Below are 16372 nucleotides of genomic sequence, written 5' to 3'. Positions count from 1 at the left end.
ATCAGTCCACCAGACCCTGGACCTCTTGTTGTTGTTGATATTGTTGTTGTTGTTTGTATCAGTCCACCAGAGACCAGACCCTGGACCTCTTGTTGTTGTTTGTATCAGTCCACCAGAGACCGGACCCTGGACCTCTTGTTGTTGTTGATGTTGTTGTTGATGTTTGTATCAGTCCACCAGAGACCAGACCCTGGACCTCTTGTTGTTGTTTGTATCAGTCCACCAGACCCTGGACCTCTTGTTGTTGTTGATGTTGTTGTTGTTGTTTGTATCAGTCCACCAGAGACCAGACCCTGGACCTCTTGTTGTTGTTGTTGTTTGTATCAGTCCACCAGACCCTGGACCTCTTGTTGTTGTTGATGTTGTTGTTGTTGTTTGTATCAGTCCACCAGAGACCGGACCCTGGACCTCTTGTTGTTGTTGATGTTGTTGTTGTTGTTTGTATCAGTCCACCAGAGACCGGACCCTGGACCTCTTGTTGTTGTTGATGTTGTTGTTGATGTTTGTATCAGTCCACCAGAGACCAGACCCTGGACCTGTTGTTGTTGTTGATGTTGTTGTTGTTGTTTGTATCAGTCCACCAGAGACCATACCCTGGACCTCTTGTTGTTGTTGTTGTTTGTATCAGTCCACCAGACCCTGGACCTCTTGATGTTGTTGTTGATGTTTGTATCAGTCCACCAGAGACCAGACCCTGGACCTCTTGTTGTTGTTGTTGTTTGTATCAGTCCACCAGACCCTGGACCTGTTGTTGTTGTTGATGTTGTTGTTGTTGTTTATCAGTCCACCAGAGACCAGACCCTGGACCTCTTGTTGTTGTTGTTGTTTGTATCAGTCCACCAGACCCTGGACCTGTTGTTGTTGTTGATGTTGTTGTTGTTGTTTGTATCAGTCCACCAGAGACCGGACCCTGGACCTCTTGTTGTTGTTGTTGTTTGTATCAGTCCACCAGAGACCAGACCCTGGACCTCTTGTTGTTGTTGTTGTTTGTATCAGTCCGCCAGACCCTGGACCTCTTGTTGTTGTTGATGTTGTTGTTGTTGTTTGTATCAGTCCACCAGAGACCGGACCCTGGACCAGCAGTGTACAGTGAGTCGTCCAGGCCTGGCCATGATAGCAGGAGCCCTGGCTGTGGAACTCATGGTGTCCATACTACAGCATACTGAAGGGTATGGACTATAGATATACATATATTTACACAGATACATTATTTTGACTGTCATGTTTATATTGAATGTCATCCAAGCTAGTTGATTGGTCTGGCAGGTGAATAATTTGAACGTTTCAATAAGTAATGTTAGTGATGGCGTTGTGAAAGACGTCTTCACTATGGGTCATTTCCAGGGGTTTGGGGTCATTTCCAGGGGTTTGGGGTCATTTCCAGGGGTTTGGGGTGTACTGTAGTCTGTCCCAGTGTTACTGTAGTCTGTCCCAGTGTTACTGTAGTCTGTTCCAACCTGGGTAGTTACAGGACTCAGTGTTACTGTAATCTATCCCAGTGTTACTGTAGTCTATCCCAGTGTTACTGTAGTCTGTCCCGGTGTTACTGTAGTCTTGTCACAGTGTTACTGTAGTCTGTTCCAACCTGGATAGTTACAGGACTCAGTGTTACTGTAGTCTGTTCCAACCTGGATAGTTACAGGACTCAGTGTTACTGTAGTCTGTCCCGGTGTTACTGTAGTCTGTCCCAGTGTTACTGTAGTCTGTTCCAGTGTTACTGTAGTCTGTTCCAACCTGGATAGTTACAGGACTCAGTGTTACTGTAGTCTGTCCCAGTGTTACTGTAGTCTGTCCCAGTGTTACTGTAGTCTGTTCCAACCTGGATAGTTACAGGACTCAGTGTTACTGTAGTCTGTTCCAACCTGGATAGTTACAGGACTCAGTGTTACTGTAGTCTGTTCCAACCTGGATAGTTACAGGACTCAGTGTTACTGTAGTCTGTTCCAACCTGGATAGTTACAGGACTCAGTGTTACTGTAGTCTGTTCCAACCTGGATAGTTACAGGACTCAGTGTTACTGTAGTCTGTTCCAACCTGGATAGTTACAGGACTCAGTGTTACTGTAGTCTGTTCCAACCTGGATAGTTACAGGACTCGGTGTTACTGTAGTCTGTTCCAACCTGGATAGTTACAGGACTCAGTGTTACTGTAGTCTGTCCCAGTGTTACTGTAGTCTGTCCCAGTGTTACTGTAGTCTGTTCCAGTGTTACTGTAGTCTGTCCCAGTGTTACTGTAGTCTGTTCCAACCTGGATAGTTACAGGACTCAGTGTAGTCTGTTGATTGAGTCTTTCAGATGCGTCCTGCATGTGGTAAAACAGCACTTCAGACAAGTGTTCCACTAGCAACAAACTAGTTTTGTTCATTATAAAAATAATATATAAAAACATCAATAATACATTAGCTACAATAAGGTCATACTGAATTACATTTAAAGTATTCATTAAGAGCCACTTAATCACAGAGAATTCACAAAATAATGTTTTATAACTATTATAGTGATAGGGGCAGGGGTGGAGGGGTGACTAAAGGCAGAGGTGTAGGGGTGACTAGAGGCAGGGGCAGGGGTGGAGGGGTGACTAGAGGCAGGGGCAGGGGTGGAGGGGTGACTAGAGGCAGGGGTGGAGGGGTGACTAGAGGCAGGGGTGGAGGGGTGACTAGAGGCAGGGGTGGAGGGGTGACTAGAGGCAGGGGTGACTAGAGGCAGGGGTGGAGGGGTGACTAGAGGCAGGGGTGGAGGGGTGGATAGAGGCAAGGGTGGATAGAGGCAGGGGTGGATAGAGGCAAGGGTGGATAGAGGCAGGGGTGGAGCGGTGACTAGAGGCAGGGGTGGAGCGGTGACTAGAGGCAGGGGTGGAGCGGTGACTAGAGGCAGGGGTGGATAGAGGCAGGGGTGGAGCGGTGACTAGAGGCAGGGGTGGAGCGGTGACTAGAGGCAGGGGTGGAGCGGTGACTAGAGGCAGGGGTGGAGCGGTGACTAGAGGCAGGGGTGGATAGAGGCAGGGGTGGAGCGGTGACTAGAGGCAGGGGTGGAGCGGTGACTAGAGGCAGGGGTGGATAGAAGCAGGGGTGGAGCGGTGACTAGAGGCAGGGGTGGAGCGGTGACTAGAGGCTGGGGTGGAGCGGTGACTAGAGGCAGGGGTGGAGCGGTGACTAGAGGCAGGGGTGGAGGGGTGACTAGAGGCAGGGGTGGAGGGGTGACTAGAGGCAGGGGTGGAGGGGTGACTAGAGGCAGGGGTGGAGGGGTGACTAGAGGTAGGGGTGGAGGGGTGACTAGAGGCGACTAGAGGCAGGGGTGGAGGGGTGACTAGAGGCAGGGGTGGAGGGGTGACTAGAGGCAGGGGTGACTAGAGGTAGGGGTGGAGGGGTGACTAGAGGCATTTGAGTAAGTGGCTCGTAAAGGGGAAAACAGATTTAGACAGACAGACAGACAGACAGACAGACAGACAGACAGACAGACAGGCAGACAGACAGCAGATTTTAAACATCATTATCCGCAGTAGCCTCTTCTCCACATGTTATCCTGTCTAGTCATTCTGATGGCTAGAATCTGGTGTGTGTGCTGGTGAGCCCTGTGCTGTGGTGACAGAGACTCAAGTAGACAGCTCATGGTTCTATATTTAGTTCTGTCTGTACTGACCCTGTCTGTGTGTGTCTCTCTCTCTCTCTCTCTCTCTCTCTCTCTCTCTCTCTCTCTCTCTCTCTCTCCCCATCACCCTCTCTCTCTCTCTCTCCCCATCACCCTCTCTCTCTCTCTCTCTCCCCATCACCCTCTCTCTCTCTCTCTCCCTCTCCCCATCACCCTCTCTCTCTCTCTCTCCCCATCACCCTCTCTCCCTCTCTCTCTCCCCATCACCCTCTCTCCCTCTCTCTCTCCCCATCACCCTCTCTCCCTCTCTCTCTCCCCATCACCCTCTCTCCCTCTCTCTCTCCCCATCACCCTCTCTCCCTCTCTCTCTCCCCATCACCCTCTCTCCCTCTCTCTCTCCCCATCACCCTCTCTCCCTCTCTCTCTCCCCATCACCCTCTCTCTCTCCCTCTCTCCCCATCACCCTCTCTCTCTCCCTCTCTCCCCATCACCCTCTCTCTCTCTCCCTCTCCCCACACTGTTCCCATTCTCTCACTTTCTCTCTCTCTCTCCATCTCTTTCCACCATCACTTTCTCTCGTTCTCCACCCCTCACTCTCTCTATCTTCTCTCTCCTCTCTCTATCTTCTCTCTCTCCCCATCACCCTCTCTCTCTCTCCCTCTCCCCACACTCTTCCCATTCTCTCACTTTCTCTCTCTTTCTCAATCTCTTTCCACCCTCACTTTCTCTCGCTCTCCACCCCTCACTCTCTCTCTCTCTCTCTCTCTCTCTCTCTCTCTCTCTCTTCTCTCCCCTCTCTCTATCTTCTCTCCCCTCTCTCTATCTTCTCTCTCCTCCAGAGGTTATGCGGTGGCCAGCAGTAGTGATGACAGGATGAATGAACCTCCAACCTCCCTGGGTCTCGTCCCTCATCAGGTAAGTCAACTCTCCCTCCCTCTTTCGCTCCCCCTCCCCTCCTTCCCTCCCTTTCTCTCCCAATCCCCCCCCCCTCCCTCTCCCTCCAACCTCCCTGGGTCTCGTCTCTCATCAGGTCAGTCAACTCTCCCTCCCCTCCCTCTCCCTCCAAACTCCCTGGGTCTCGTCTCTCATCAGGTCAGTCAACTCTCCCTCCCATCCCTCTCCCTCCCCTCCCACTCCCTCCAACCTCCCTGGGTCTCATCCCTCATCAGGTCAGTCAACTCTCCCTCCCTCCCCCTCCAACCTCCCTGGGTCTCTCATCAGGTCAGTCAACTCTCCCTCCCCTCCCTCGCCCTCTCCCTCCAACCTCCCTGGGTCTCGTCACTCATCAGGTCAGTCAACTCTCCCTCCCTCTCCCTCCAACCTCCCTGGGTCTCATCCCTCATCAGGTCAGTCAACTCTCCCTCCCCTCCAACCTCTCCCTCCAACCTCCCTGGGTCTCGTCCCTCATCAGGTCAGTCAACTCTCCCTCCCCCCTCCCTCTCCCTCCAACCTCCCTGGGTCTCGTCCCTCATCAGGTCAGTCAACTCTCCCTCCCTCTCCCTCCAATCTCCCTGGGTCTCGTCCCTCATCAGGTCAGTCAACTCTCCCTCCCCTCCCTCTCCCTCTCCCTCCAACCTCCCTGGGTCTCGTCCCTCATCAGGTCAGTCAACTCTCCCTCCCTCTCCCTCCAACCTCCCTGGGTCTCATCCCTCATCAGGTCAGTCAACTCTCCCTCCCCTCCCTCTCCCTCCAACCTCCCTGGGTCTCGTCCCTCATCAGGTCAGTCAACTCTCCCTCCCTCTCCCTCCAACCTCCCTGGGTCTCATCCCTCATCAGGTCAGTCAACTCTCCCTCCCCTCCCTCTCCCTCCAACCTCCCTGGGTCTCGTCCCTCATCAGGTCAGTCAACTCTCCCTCCCCACCTCCCTCTCCCTCCAACCTCCCTGGGTCTCGTCACTCATCAGGTCAGTCAACTCTCCCTCCCCCCTCCCTCCAACCTCCCTGGGTCTCGTCACTCATCAGGTCAGTCAACTCTCCCTCCCCCTCCCTCTCCCTCCAACCTCCCTAGGGTCTCGTCTCTCATCAGGTCAGTCAACTCTCCCTCCTATCCCTCTCCCTCCCCCTCCCTCTCCCTCCAACCTCCCTAGGGTCTCGTCTCTCATCAGGTCAGTCAACTCTCCCTCCCCCCTCCCTCCAACCTCCCTGGGTCTCGTCCCTCATCAGGTCAGTCAACTCTCCCTCCCCACCTCCCTCTCCCTCCAACCTCCCTGGGTCTCGTCCCTCATCAGGTCAGTCAACTCTCCCTCCCTCCCCCTCCAACCTCCCTGGGTCTCGTCTCTCATCAGGTCAGTCAACTCTCCCTCCCCTCCCTCTCCCTCTCCCTCCAACCTCCCTGGGTCTCGTCACTCATCAGGTCAGTCAACTCTCCCTCCCTCTCCCTCCAACCTCCCTGGGTCTCATCCCTCATCAGGTCAGTCAACTCTCCCTCCCCTCCCTCTCCCTCCAACCTCCCTGGGTCTTGTCTCTCATCAGGTCAGTCAACTCCCTCTCCCTCCCCCCCCTCTCCCTCCAACCTCCCTGGGTCTCGTCCCTCATCAGGTCAGTCAACTCTCCCTCCCTCTCCCTCCAACCTCCCTGGGTCTCGTCCCTCATCAGGTCAGTCAACTCTCCCTCCCTCTCCCTCCAACCTCCCTGGGTCTCATCCCTCATCAGGTCAGTCAACTCTCCCTCCCCTCCCTCTCCCTCCAACCTCCCTGGGTCTCGTCCCTCATCAGGTCAGTCAACTCTCCCTCCCCCCTCCCTCTCCCTCCAACCTCCCTGGGTCTCGTCCCTCATCAGGTCAGTCAACTCTCCCTCCAACCTCCCTGGGTCTCGTCCCTCATCAGGTCAGTCAACTCTCCCTCCCCTCCCTCTCCCTCCAACCTCCCTGGGTCTCGTCTCTCATCAGGTCAGTCAACTCTCCCTCCCCCTCCCTCTCCCTCCAACCTCCCTGGGTCTCGTCCCTCATCAGGTCAGTCAACTCTCCCTCCCTCTCCCTCCAACCTCCCTGGGTCTCGTCCCTCATCAGGTCAGTCAACTCTCCCTCCCTCTCCCTCCAACCTCCCTGGGTCTCATCCCTCATCAGGTCAGTCAACTCTCCCTCCCCTCCCTATCCCTCCAACCTCCCTGGGTCTCGTCCCTCATCAGGTCAGTCAACTCTCCCTCCAACCTCCCTGGGTCTCGTCCCTCATCAGGTCAGTCAACTCTCCCTCCTCTCCCTCCAACCTCCCTGGGTCTCGTCTCTCATCAGGTCAGTCAACTCTCCCTCCCCCCTCCCTCTCCCTCCAACCTCCCTGGGTCTCGTCCCTCATCAGGTCAGTCAACTCTCCCTCCAACCTCCCTGGGTCTCGTCCCTCATCAGGTCAGTCAACTCTCCCTCCCTCTCCCTCCAACCTCCCTGGGTCTCGTCTCTCATCAGGTCAGTCAACTCTCCCTCCCCCCTCCCTCTCCCTCCAACCTCCCTGGGTCTCGTCCTTCATCAGGTCAGTCAACTCTCCCTCCCTCTCCCTCCAACCTCCCTGGGTCTCGTCCCTCATCAGGTCAGTCAACTCTCCCTCCCTCTCCCTCCAACCTCCCTGGGTCTCATCCCTCATCAGGTCAGTCAACTCTCCCTCCCCTCCCTATCCCTCCAACCTCCCTGGGTCTCGTCCCTCATCAGGTCAGTCAACTCTCCCTCCAACCTCCCTGGGTCTCGTCCCTCATCAGGTCAGTCAACTCTCCCTCCTCTCCCTCCAACCTCCCTGGGTCTCGTCTCTCATCAGGTCAGTCAACTCTCCCTCCCCCTCCCTCTCCCTCCAACCTCCCTGGGTCTCGTCCCTCATCAGGTCAGTCAACTCTCCCTCCCTCTCCCTCAATCCTCCCTGGGTCTCGTCCCTCATCAGGTCAGTCAACTCTCCCTCCCTCTCCCTCCAACCTCCCTGGGTCTCGTCCCTCATCAGGTCAGTCAACTCTCCCTCCCTCTCCCTCCAACCTCCCTGGGTCTCGTCCCTCATCAGGTCAGTCAACTCTCCCTCCCTCTCCCTCCAACCTCCCTGGGTCTCATCCCTCATCAGGTCAGTCAACTCTCCCTCCCCTCCCTCTCCCTCCAACCTCCCTGGGTCTCGTCCCTCATCAGGTCAGTCAACTCTCCCTCCCTCTCCCTCCAACCTCCCTAGGGTCTCGTCTCTCATCAGGTCAGTCAACTCTCCCTCCCCTCCCTCTCCCTCCAACCTCCCTGGGTCTCGTCCCTCATCAGGTCAGTCAACTCTCCCTCCCCCCTCCCTCTCCCTCCAACCTCCCTGGGTCTCGTCTCTCATCAGGTCAGTCAACTCTCCCTCCCCCCTCCCTCTCCCTCCAACCTCCCTGGGTCTCGTCTCTCATCAGGTCAGTCAACTCTCCCTCCCTCTCCCTCCAACCTCCCTGGGTCTCGTCACTCATCAGGTCAGTCAACTCTCCCTCCCTCTCCCTCCAACCTCCCTGGGTCTCGTCCCTCATCAGGTCAGTCAACTCTCCCTCCCCTCCCTCTCCCTCCAACCTCCCTGGGTCTCGTCTCTCATCAGGTCAGTCAACTCTCCCTCCCCCCCTCCCTCTCCCTCCAACCTCCCTGGGTCTCGTCACTCATCAGGTCAGTCAACTCTCCCTCCCTCTCCCTCCAACCTCCCTGGGTCTCGTCCCTCATCAGGTCAGTCAACTCTCCCTCCCCCCTCCCTCTCCCTCCAACCTCCCTGGGTCTCATCCCTCATCAGGTCAGTCAACTCTCCCTCCCCCCTCCCTCTCCCTCCAACCTCCCTGGGTCTCGTCTCTCATCAGGTCAGTCAACTCTCCCTCCCTCTCCCTCCAACCTCCCTGGGTCTCGTCCCTCATCAGGTCAGTCAACTCTCCCTCCCCTCCCTCTCCCTCCAACCTCCCTGGGTCTCGTCCCTCATCAGGTCAGTCAACTCTCCCTCCCTCTCCCTCCAACCTCCCTGGGTCTCGTCCCTCATCAGGTCAGTCAACTCTCCCTCCAACCTCCCTGGGTCTCATCCCTCATCAGGTCAGTCAACTCTCCCTCCCCTCCCTCTCCCTCCAACCTCCCTGGGTCTCGTCCCTCATCAGGTCAGTCAACTCTCCCTCCAACCTCCCTGGGTCTCATCCCTCATCAGGTCAGTCAACTCTCCCTCCCCTCCCTCTCCCTCCAACCTCCCTAGGGTCTCGTCCCTCATCAGGTCAGTCAACTCTCCCTCCCCTCCCTCTCCCTCCAACCTCCCTAGGGTCTCGTCTCTCATCAGGTCAGTCAACTCTCCCTCCCTCACCTCCATCTCCCTCCAACCTCCCTGGGTCTCGTCCCTCATCAGGTCAGTCAACTCTCCCTCCCTCTCCCTCCAACCTCCCTGGGACTCGTCCCTCATCAGGTCAGTCAACTCTCCCTCCCCTCCCTCTCCCTCCAACCTCCCTGGGTCTCGTCTCTCATCAGGTCAGTCAACTCTCCCTCCCCCCCTCCCTCTCCCTCCAACCTCCCTGGATCTCGTCCCTCATCAGGTCAGTCAACTCTCCCTCCCTCTCCCTCCAACCTCCCTGGGTCTCGTCCCTCATCAGGTCAGTCAACTCTCCCTCCCTCTCCCTCCAACCTCCCTGGGTCTCGTCCCTCATCAGGTCAGTCAACTCTCCCTCCCCCCTCCCTCTCCCTCCAACCTCCCTGGGTGTCGTCCCTCATCAGGTCAGTCAACTCTCCCTCCAACCTCCCTGGGTCTCGTCCCTCATCAGGTCAGTCAACTCTCCCTCCCCTCCCTCTCCCTCCAACCTCCCTGGGTCTCGTCTCTCATCAGGTCAGTCAACTCTCCCTCCCCCCTCCCTCTCCCTCCAACCTCCCTGGGTCTCGTCCCTCATCAGGTCAGTCAACTCTCCCTCCAACCTCCCTGGGTCTCGTCTCTCATCAGGTCAGTCAACTCTCCCTCCCCTCCCTCTCCCTCCAACCTCCCTGGGTCTCGTCCCTCATCAGGTCAGTCAACTCTCCCTCCCCCCTCCCTCTCCCTCCAACCTCCCTGGGTCTCGTCTCTCATCAGGTCAGTCAACTCTCCCTCCCCCCTCCCTCTCCCTCCAACCTCCCTGGGTCTCGTCTCTCATCAGGTCAGTCAACTCTCCCTCCCTCTCCCTCCAACCTCCCTGGGTCTCGTCACTCATCAGGTCAGTCAACTCTCCCTCCCTCTCCCTCCAACCTCCCTGGGTCTCGTCCCTCATCAGGTCAGTCAACTCTCCCTCCCCTCCCTCTCCCTCCAACCTCCCTGGGTCTCGTCTCTCATCAGGTCAGTCAACTCTCCCTCCCCCCCTCCCTCTCCCTCCAACCTCCCTGGGTCTCGTCACTCATCAGGTCAGTCAACTCTCCCTCCCTCTCCCTCCAACCTCCCTGGGTCTCATCCCTCATCAGGTCAGTCAACTCTCCCTCCCTCCCTCTCCCTCCAACCTCCCTGGGTCTCATCCCTCATCAGGTCAGTCAACTCTCCCTCCCCCCTCCCTCTCCCTCCAACCTCCCTGGGTCTCGTCTCTCATCAGGTCAGTCAACTCTCCCTCCCTCTCCCTCCAACCTCCCTGGGTCTCGTCCCTCATCAGGTCAGTCAACTCTCCCTCCCCTCCCTCTCCCTCCAACCTCCCTGGGTCTCGTCCCTCATCAGGTCAGTCAACTCTCCCTCCCTCTCCCTCCAACCTCCCTGGGTCTCGTCCCTCATCAGGTCAGTCAACTCTCCCTCCAACCTCCCTGGGTCTCATCCCTCATCAGGTCAGTCAACTCTCCCTCCCCTCCCTCTCCCTCCAACCTCCCTGGGTCTCGTCCCTCATCAGGTCAGTCAACTCTCCCTCCAACCTCCCTGGGTCTCATCCCTCATCAGGTCAGTCAACTCTCCCTCCCCTCCCTCTCCCTCCAACCTCCCTAGGGTCTCGTCCCTCATCAGGTCAGTCAACTCTCCCTCCCCTCCCTCTCCCTCCAACCTCCCTAGGGTCTCGTCTCTCATCAGGTCAGTCAACTCTCCCTCCCTCACCTCCATCTCCCTCCAACCTCCCTGGGTCTCGTCCCTCATCAGGTCAGTCAACTCTCCCTCCCTCTCCCTCCAACCTCCCTGGGACTCGTCCCTCATCAGGTCAGTCAACTCTCCCTCCCCTCCCTCTCCCTCCAACCTCCCTGGGTCTCGTCTCTCATCAGGTCAGTCAACTCTCCCTCCCCCCCTCCCTCTCCCTCCAACCTCCCTGGATCTCGTCCCTCATCAGGTCAGTCAACTCTCCCTCCCTCTCCCTCCAACCTCCCTGGGTCTCGTCCCTCATCAGGTCAGTCAACTCTCCCTCCCTCTCCCTCCAACCTCCCTGGGTCTCGTCCCTCATCAGGTCAGTCAACTCTCCCTCCCCCCTCCCTCTCCCTCCAACCTCCCTGGGTGTCGTCCCTCATCAGGTCAGTCAACTCTCCCTCCAACCTCCCTGGGTCTCGTCCCTCATCAGGTCAGTCAACTCTCCCTCCCCTCCCTCTCCCTCCAACCTCCCTGGGTCTCGTCTCTCATCAGGTCAGTCAACTCTCCCTCCCCCCTCCCTCTCCCTCCAACCTCCCTGGGTCTCGTCCCTCATCAGGTCAGTCAACTCTCCCTCCAACCTCCCTGGGTCTCGTCCCTCATCAGGTCAGTCAACTCTCCCTCCCTCTCCCTCCAACCTCCCTGGGTCTCATCCCTCATCAGGTCAGTCAACTCTCCCTCCCCCCTCCCTCTCCCTCCAACCTCCCTGGGTCTCGTCCCTCATCAGGTCAGTCAACTCTCCCTCCAAACTCCCTGGGTCTCGTCCCTCATCAGGTCAGTCAACTCTCCCTCCTCTCCCTCCAACCTCCCTGGGTCTCGTCTCTCATCAGGTCAGTCAACTCTCCCTCCCCCCTCCCTCTCCCTCCAACCTCCCTGGGTCTCGTCCCTCATCAGGTCAGTCAACTCTCCCTCCAACCTCCCTGGGTCTCGTCCCTCATCAGGTCAGTCAACTCTCCCTCCCCTCCCTCTCCCTCTCCCTCCAACCTCCCTGGGTCTCGTCCCTCATCAGGTCAGTCAACTCTCCCTCCCTCTCCCTCCAACCTCCCTGGGTCTCATCCCTCATCAGGTCAGTCAACTCTCCCTCCCTCCCTCTCCCTCCAACCTCCCTGGGCCTCGTCCCTCATCAGGTCAGTCAACTCTCCCTCCAACCTCCCTGGGTCTCGTCCCTCATCAGGTCAGTCAACTCTCCCTCCCTCTCCCTCCAACCTCCCTGGGTCTCATCCCTCATCAGGTCAGTCAACTCTCCCTCCCTCTCCCTCCAACCTCCCTGGGTCTCATCCCTCATCAGGTCAGTCAACTCTCCCTCCCTCTCCCTCCAACCTCCCTGGGTCTCGTCCCTCATCAGGTCAGTCAACTCTCCCTCCCTCTCCCTCCAACCTCCCTGGGTCTCGTCCCTCATCAGGTCAGTCACATGGAATAACAACACCCTTCTCTCTATCCCTCTATTCATCCCGCTCGCTCTCTCACTCACTCACTACCACACACACACACACACACACACACACACACATACACCTTCCACTCTCCTCCCTCTTTCCCTAATTCCCCATTCCTCTCCTACATGGATGAGATTGCTTCTGTAGGAAATTGTAGCAATGTGCCAGGAAATGACTGATTCAATGCGCTATAGGAAATGACTGATTTCATGTAAAGCTTTACAAAATGGATTCTGTGCCTCTTTACCATTTTGCCTAATTACAGAAGCTAGGCAGGGGGAGAAGCTAGGCAGGGGGAGAAGCTAGGCAGGGGGAGAAGCTAGGCAGGGGGAGACGCTAGGCACGGGGAGAAGCTAGGCACGGGGAGAAGCTAGGCACGGGGAGAAGCTAGGCAGGGGGAGAAGCTAGGCAGGGGGAGAAGCTAGGCAGGGGGAGAAGCTAGGCACGGGGAGAAGCTAGGCTAGCACACGGTATACTACACTGCTCAACATCCAGGAGAAGGGCTTGCAAGAGAGGCTGCCTCCTAGTCTGCCTCTAGTCTGGCTCTGTTAACAGGAAACTAGGCTGTGATGATATGTCGCTGCCCCTCTTAGACCTCCTCCGACAGCCTGTGCCAGACAGACTAATTTGTCCCCCTCTAAGAGGCGAAAAGGAGAGGAGAGAATGATACACTGCTGCTCTTGGACATTCTGCGACGGAGAAACTAATTTGTCTCCCTAATGCCGAGCCATGAACTGAATAAATACCTACTTACACTTCCTGTCATAAGTAGCATCACTGCAACACATAGTTGTCACTTTAAATGAGGGACTGGTGTCTTCTGTCTGCAGGACAGAGGGACTGGTGTCTTCTGTCTGCAGGACAGAGGGACTGGTGTGTTCTGTCTGCGGGACAGAGGGACTGGTGTCTTCTGTCTGCGGGACAGAGGGACTGGTGTCTTCTGTCTGCGGGACAGAGGGACTGGTGTCTTCTGTCTGCGGGACAGAGGGACTGGTGTCTTCTGTCTGCGGGACAGAGGGACTGGTGTCTTCTGTCTGCGGGACAGAGGGACTGGTGTCTTCTGTCTGTGGGACAGAGGGACTGGTGTCTTCTGTCTGCGGGACAGAGGGACTGGTGTCTTCTGTCTGCGGGACAGAGGGACTGGTGTCTTCTGTCTGCGGGACAGAGGGACTGGTGTCTTCTGTCTGCGGGACAGAGGGACTGGTGTCTTCTGTCTGCGGGACAGAGGGACTGGTGTCTTCTGTCTGCGGGACAGAGGGACTGGTGTCTTCTGTCTGCGGGACAGAGGGACTGGTGTCTTCTGTCTGCGGGACAGAGGGACTGGTGTCTTCTGTCTGCGGGACAGAGGGACTGGTGTCTTCTGTCTGCGGGACAGAGGGACTGGTGTCTTCTGTCTGCGGGACAGAGGGACTGGTGTCTTCTGTCTGCAGGACAGAGGGACTGGTGTCTTCTGTCTGCAGGACAGAGGGACTGGTGTGTTCTGTCTGCGGGACAGAGGGACTGGTGTCTTCTGTCTGCGGGACAGAGGGACTGGTGTCTTCTGTCTGCGGGACAGAGGGACTGGTGTCTTCTGTCTGCGGGACAGAGGGACTGGTGTCTTCTGTCTGCGGGACAGAGGGACTGGTGTCTTCTGTCTGCGGGACAGAGGGACTGGTGTCTTCTGTCTGTGGGACAGAGGGACTGGTGTCTTCTGTCTGCGGGACAGAGGGACTGGTGTCTTCTGTCTGCGGGACAGAGGGACTGGTGTCTTCTGTCTGCGGGACAGAGGGACTGGTGTCTTCTGTCTGCGGGACAGAGGGACTGGTGTCTTCTGTCTGCGGGACAGAGGGACTGGTGTCTTCTGTCTGCGGGACAGAGGGACTGGTGTCTTCTGTCTGCGGGACAGAGGGACTGGTGTCTTCTGTCTGCGGGACAGAGGGACTGGTGTCTTCTGTCTGCGGGACAGAGGGACTGGTGTCTTCTGTCTGCGGGACAGAGGGACTGGTGTCTTCTGTCTGCGGGACAGAGGGACTGGTGTCTTCTGTCTGCGGGACAGAGGGACTGGTGTCTTCTGTCTGCGGGACAGAGGGACTGGTGTCTTCTGTCTGCGGGACAGAGGGACTGGTGTCTTCTGTCTGCGGGACAGAGGGACTGGTGTCTTCTGTCTGCGGGACAGAGGGACTGGTGTCTTCTGTCTGCGGGACAGAGGGACTGGTGTCTTCTGTCTGCGGGACAGAGGGACTGGTGTCTTCTGTCTGCGGGACAGAGGGACTGGTGTCTTCTGTCTGCGGGACAGAGGGACTGGTGTCTTCTGTCTGCGGGACAGAGGGACTGGTGTCTTCTGTCTGCGGGACAGAGGGACTGGTGTCTTCTGTCTGCGGGACAGAGGGACTGGTGTCTTCTGTCTGCGGGACAGAGGGACTGGTGTCTTCTGTCTGCGGGACAGAGGGACTGGTGTCTTCTGTCTGCGGGACAGAGGGACTGGTGTCTTCTGTCTGCGGGACAGAGGGACTGGTGTCTTCTGTCTGCGGGACAGGGGGACTGGTGTCTTCTGTCTGCGGGACAGGGGGACTGGTGTCTTCTGTCTGCGGGACAGGGGGACTGGTGTCTTCTGTCTGCGGGACAGGGGGACTGGTGTCTTCTGTCTGCGGGACTGTCTGCTTGTCTTATTGATGTTGTTGCAGGGTGAGCTGCACACAGTGGACTTCCTCCTAGGGCACACCGCCTCACTGCTAACAGTATCACTCTGGTTCATAGGCACATGCTGACTAGGTATAGTTTTAGGATTAGATTTAGGATTAAGGTTTAGGGAACGTAGGATTTTGAATGGGAATCAATTCTTTGGTCTCCACCAGGATAGTAATACAAAGTGTGTGTTTGTTGACTGTGATGGTAGTGAGCTGCAGAGGAAGAGAGTTTAGGACACAGATAGTTAGGGACACAGTGCTCTCCTGTGGTTGTCTGGAGAACTACACGTCTCCACCACTCTCCTGTGGTTGTCTGGAGAACTACACGTGTCCACCACTCTCCTGTGGTTGTCTGGAGAACTACACGTGTCCACCACTCTCCTGTGGTTGTCTGGAGAACTACACGTCTCCACCACTCTCCTGTGGTTGTCTAGAGAACTACACATGTCCACCACTCTCGTGTGGTTGTCTAGAGAACTACACGTCTCCACCACTCTCGTGTGGTTGTCTAGAGAACTACACGTGTCCACCACTCTCCTGTGGTTGTCTAGAGAACTACACGTCTCCACCACTCTCCTGTGGTTGTCTAGAGAACTACACGTCTCCACCACTCTCCTGTGGTTGTCTAGAGAACTACACGTCTCCACCACTCTCCTGTGGTTGTCTAGAGAACTACACGTGTCCACCACTCTCCTGTGGTTGTCTAGAGAACTACACGTGTCCACCACTCTCCTGTGGTTGTCTAGAGAACTACACGTCTCCACCACTCTCCTGTGGTTGTCTGGAGAACTACACGTCTCCACCACTCTCCTGTGGTTGTCTAGAGAACTACACATGTCCACCACTCTCCTGTGGTTGTCTGGAGAACTACACGTCTCCACCACTCTCCTGTGGTTGTCTAGAGAACTACACGTCTCCACCACTCTCCTGTGGTTGTCTAGAGAACTACACATGTCCACCACTCTCCTGAGGTTGTCTAGAGAACTACACGTCTCCACCACTCTCCTGTGGTTGTCTAGAGAACTACACGTCTCCACCACTCTCCTGTGGTTGTCTAGAGAACTACACATGTCCACCACTCTCCTGAGGTTGTCTAGAGAACTACACGTCTCCACCACTCTCCTGTGGTTGTCTAGAGAACTACACGTCTCCACCACTCTCCTGTGGTTGTCTAGAGAACTACACATGTCCACCACTCTCCTGTGGTTGTCTGGAGAACTACACGTCTCCACCACTCTCCTGTGGTTGTCTAGAGAACTACACGTCTCCACCACTCTCCTGTGGTTGTCTAGAGAACTACACATGTCCACCACTCTCCTGTGGTTGTCTAGAGAACTACACGTCTCCACCACTCTCCTGTGGTTGTCTGGAGAACTACACGTCTCCACCACTCTCCTGTGGTTGTCTAGAGAACTACACATGTCCACCACTCTCCTGTGGTTGTCTGGAGAACTACATGTCTCCACCACTCTCCTGTGGTTGTCTAGAGAACGACACGTCTCCACCACTCTCCTGTGGTTGTCTAGAGAACTACACGTGTCCACCACTCTCCTGGCTCCAAGTCCACAAACTGAATTGACACCAAATGATCAACCCCACCGTGGTGCTGTGTGCTAAATGGCACAAACAGAGATGGTATGATATACAGATTCTTCAGAGAGATTCAAACCCCCGTTGATTTATTCCACATGTTGTTGA

General features: G+C 56.4%; 1 protein-coding gene across 1 annotated transcript in view; it reads left to right on the top strand.

Moving 5' to 3' along the window:
- The window catches only part of atg7 (ATG7 autophagy related 7 homolog (S. cerevisiae)), a 91215-nt gene that overhangs the window by 34685 nt on the left and 40158 nt on the right, over window positions 1–16372 (top strand). The window contains exons 15-16 of the mRNA XM_036984267.1: window positions 1054–1169; window positions 4427–4502. Coding sequence (XP_036840162.1) covers window positions 1054–1169; window positions 4427–4502 — 192 coding nt within the window. The remainder of the gene's footprint in view (window positions 1–1053; window positions 1170–4426; window positions 4503–16372) is intronic.

The sequence above is a fragment of the Oncorhynchus mykiss genome, chromosome 7 (assembly GCF_013265735.2).
Source record: "Oncorhynchus mykiss isolate Arlee chromosome 7, USDA_OmykA_1.1, whole genome shotgun sequence".
Lineage (NCBI taxonomy): Eukaryota > Metazoa > Chordata > Actinopteri > Salmoniformes > Salmonidae > Oncorhynchus > Oncorhynchus mykiss.
This window is presented reverse-complemented; position numbering and strand designations above follow the sequence as displayed.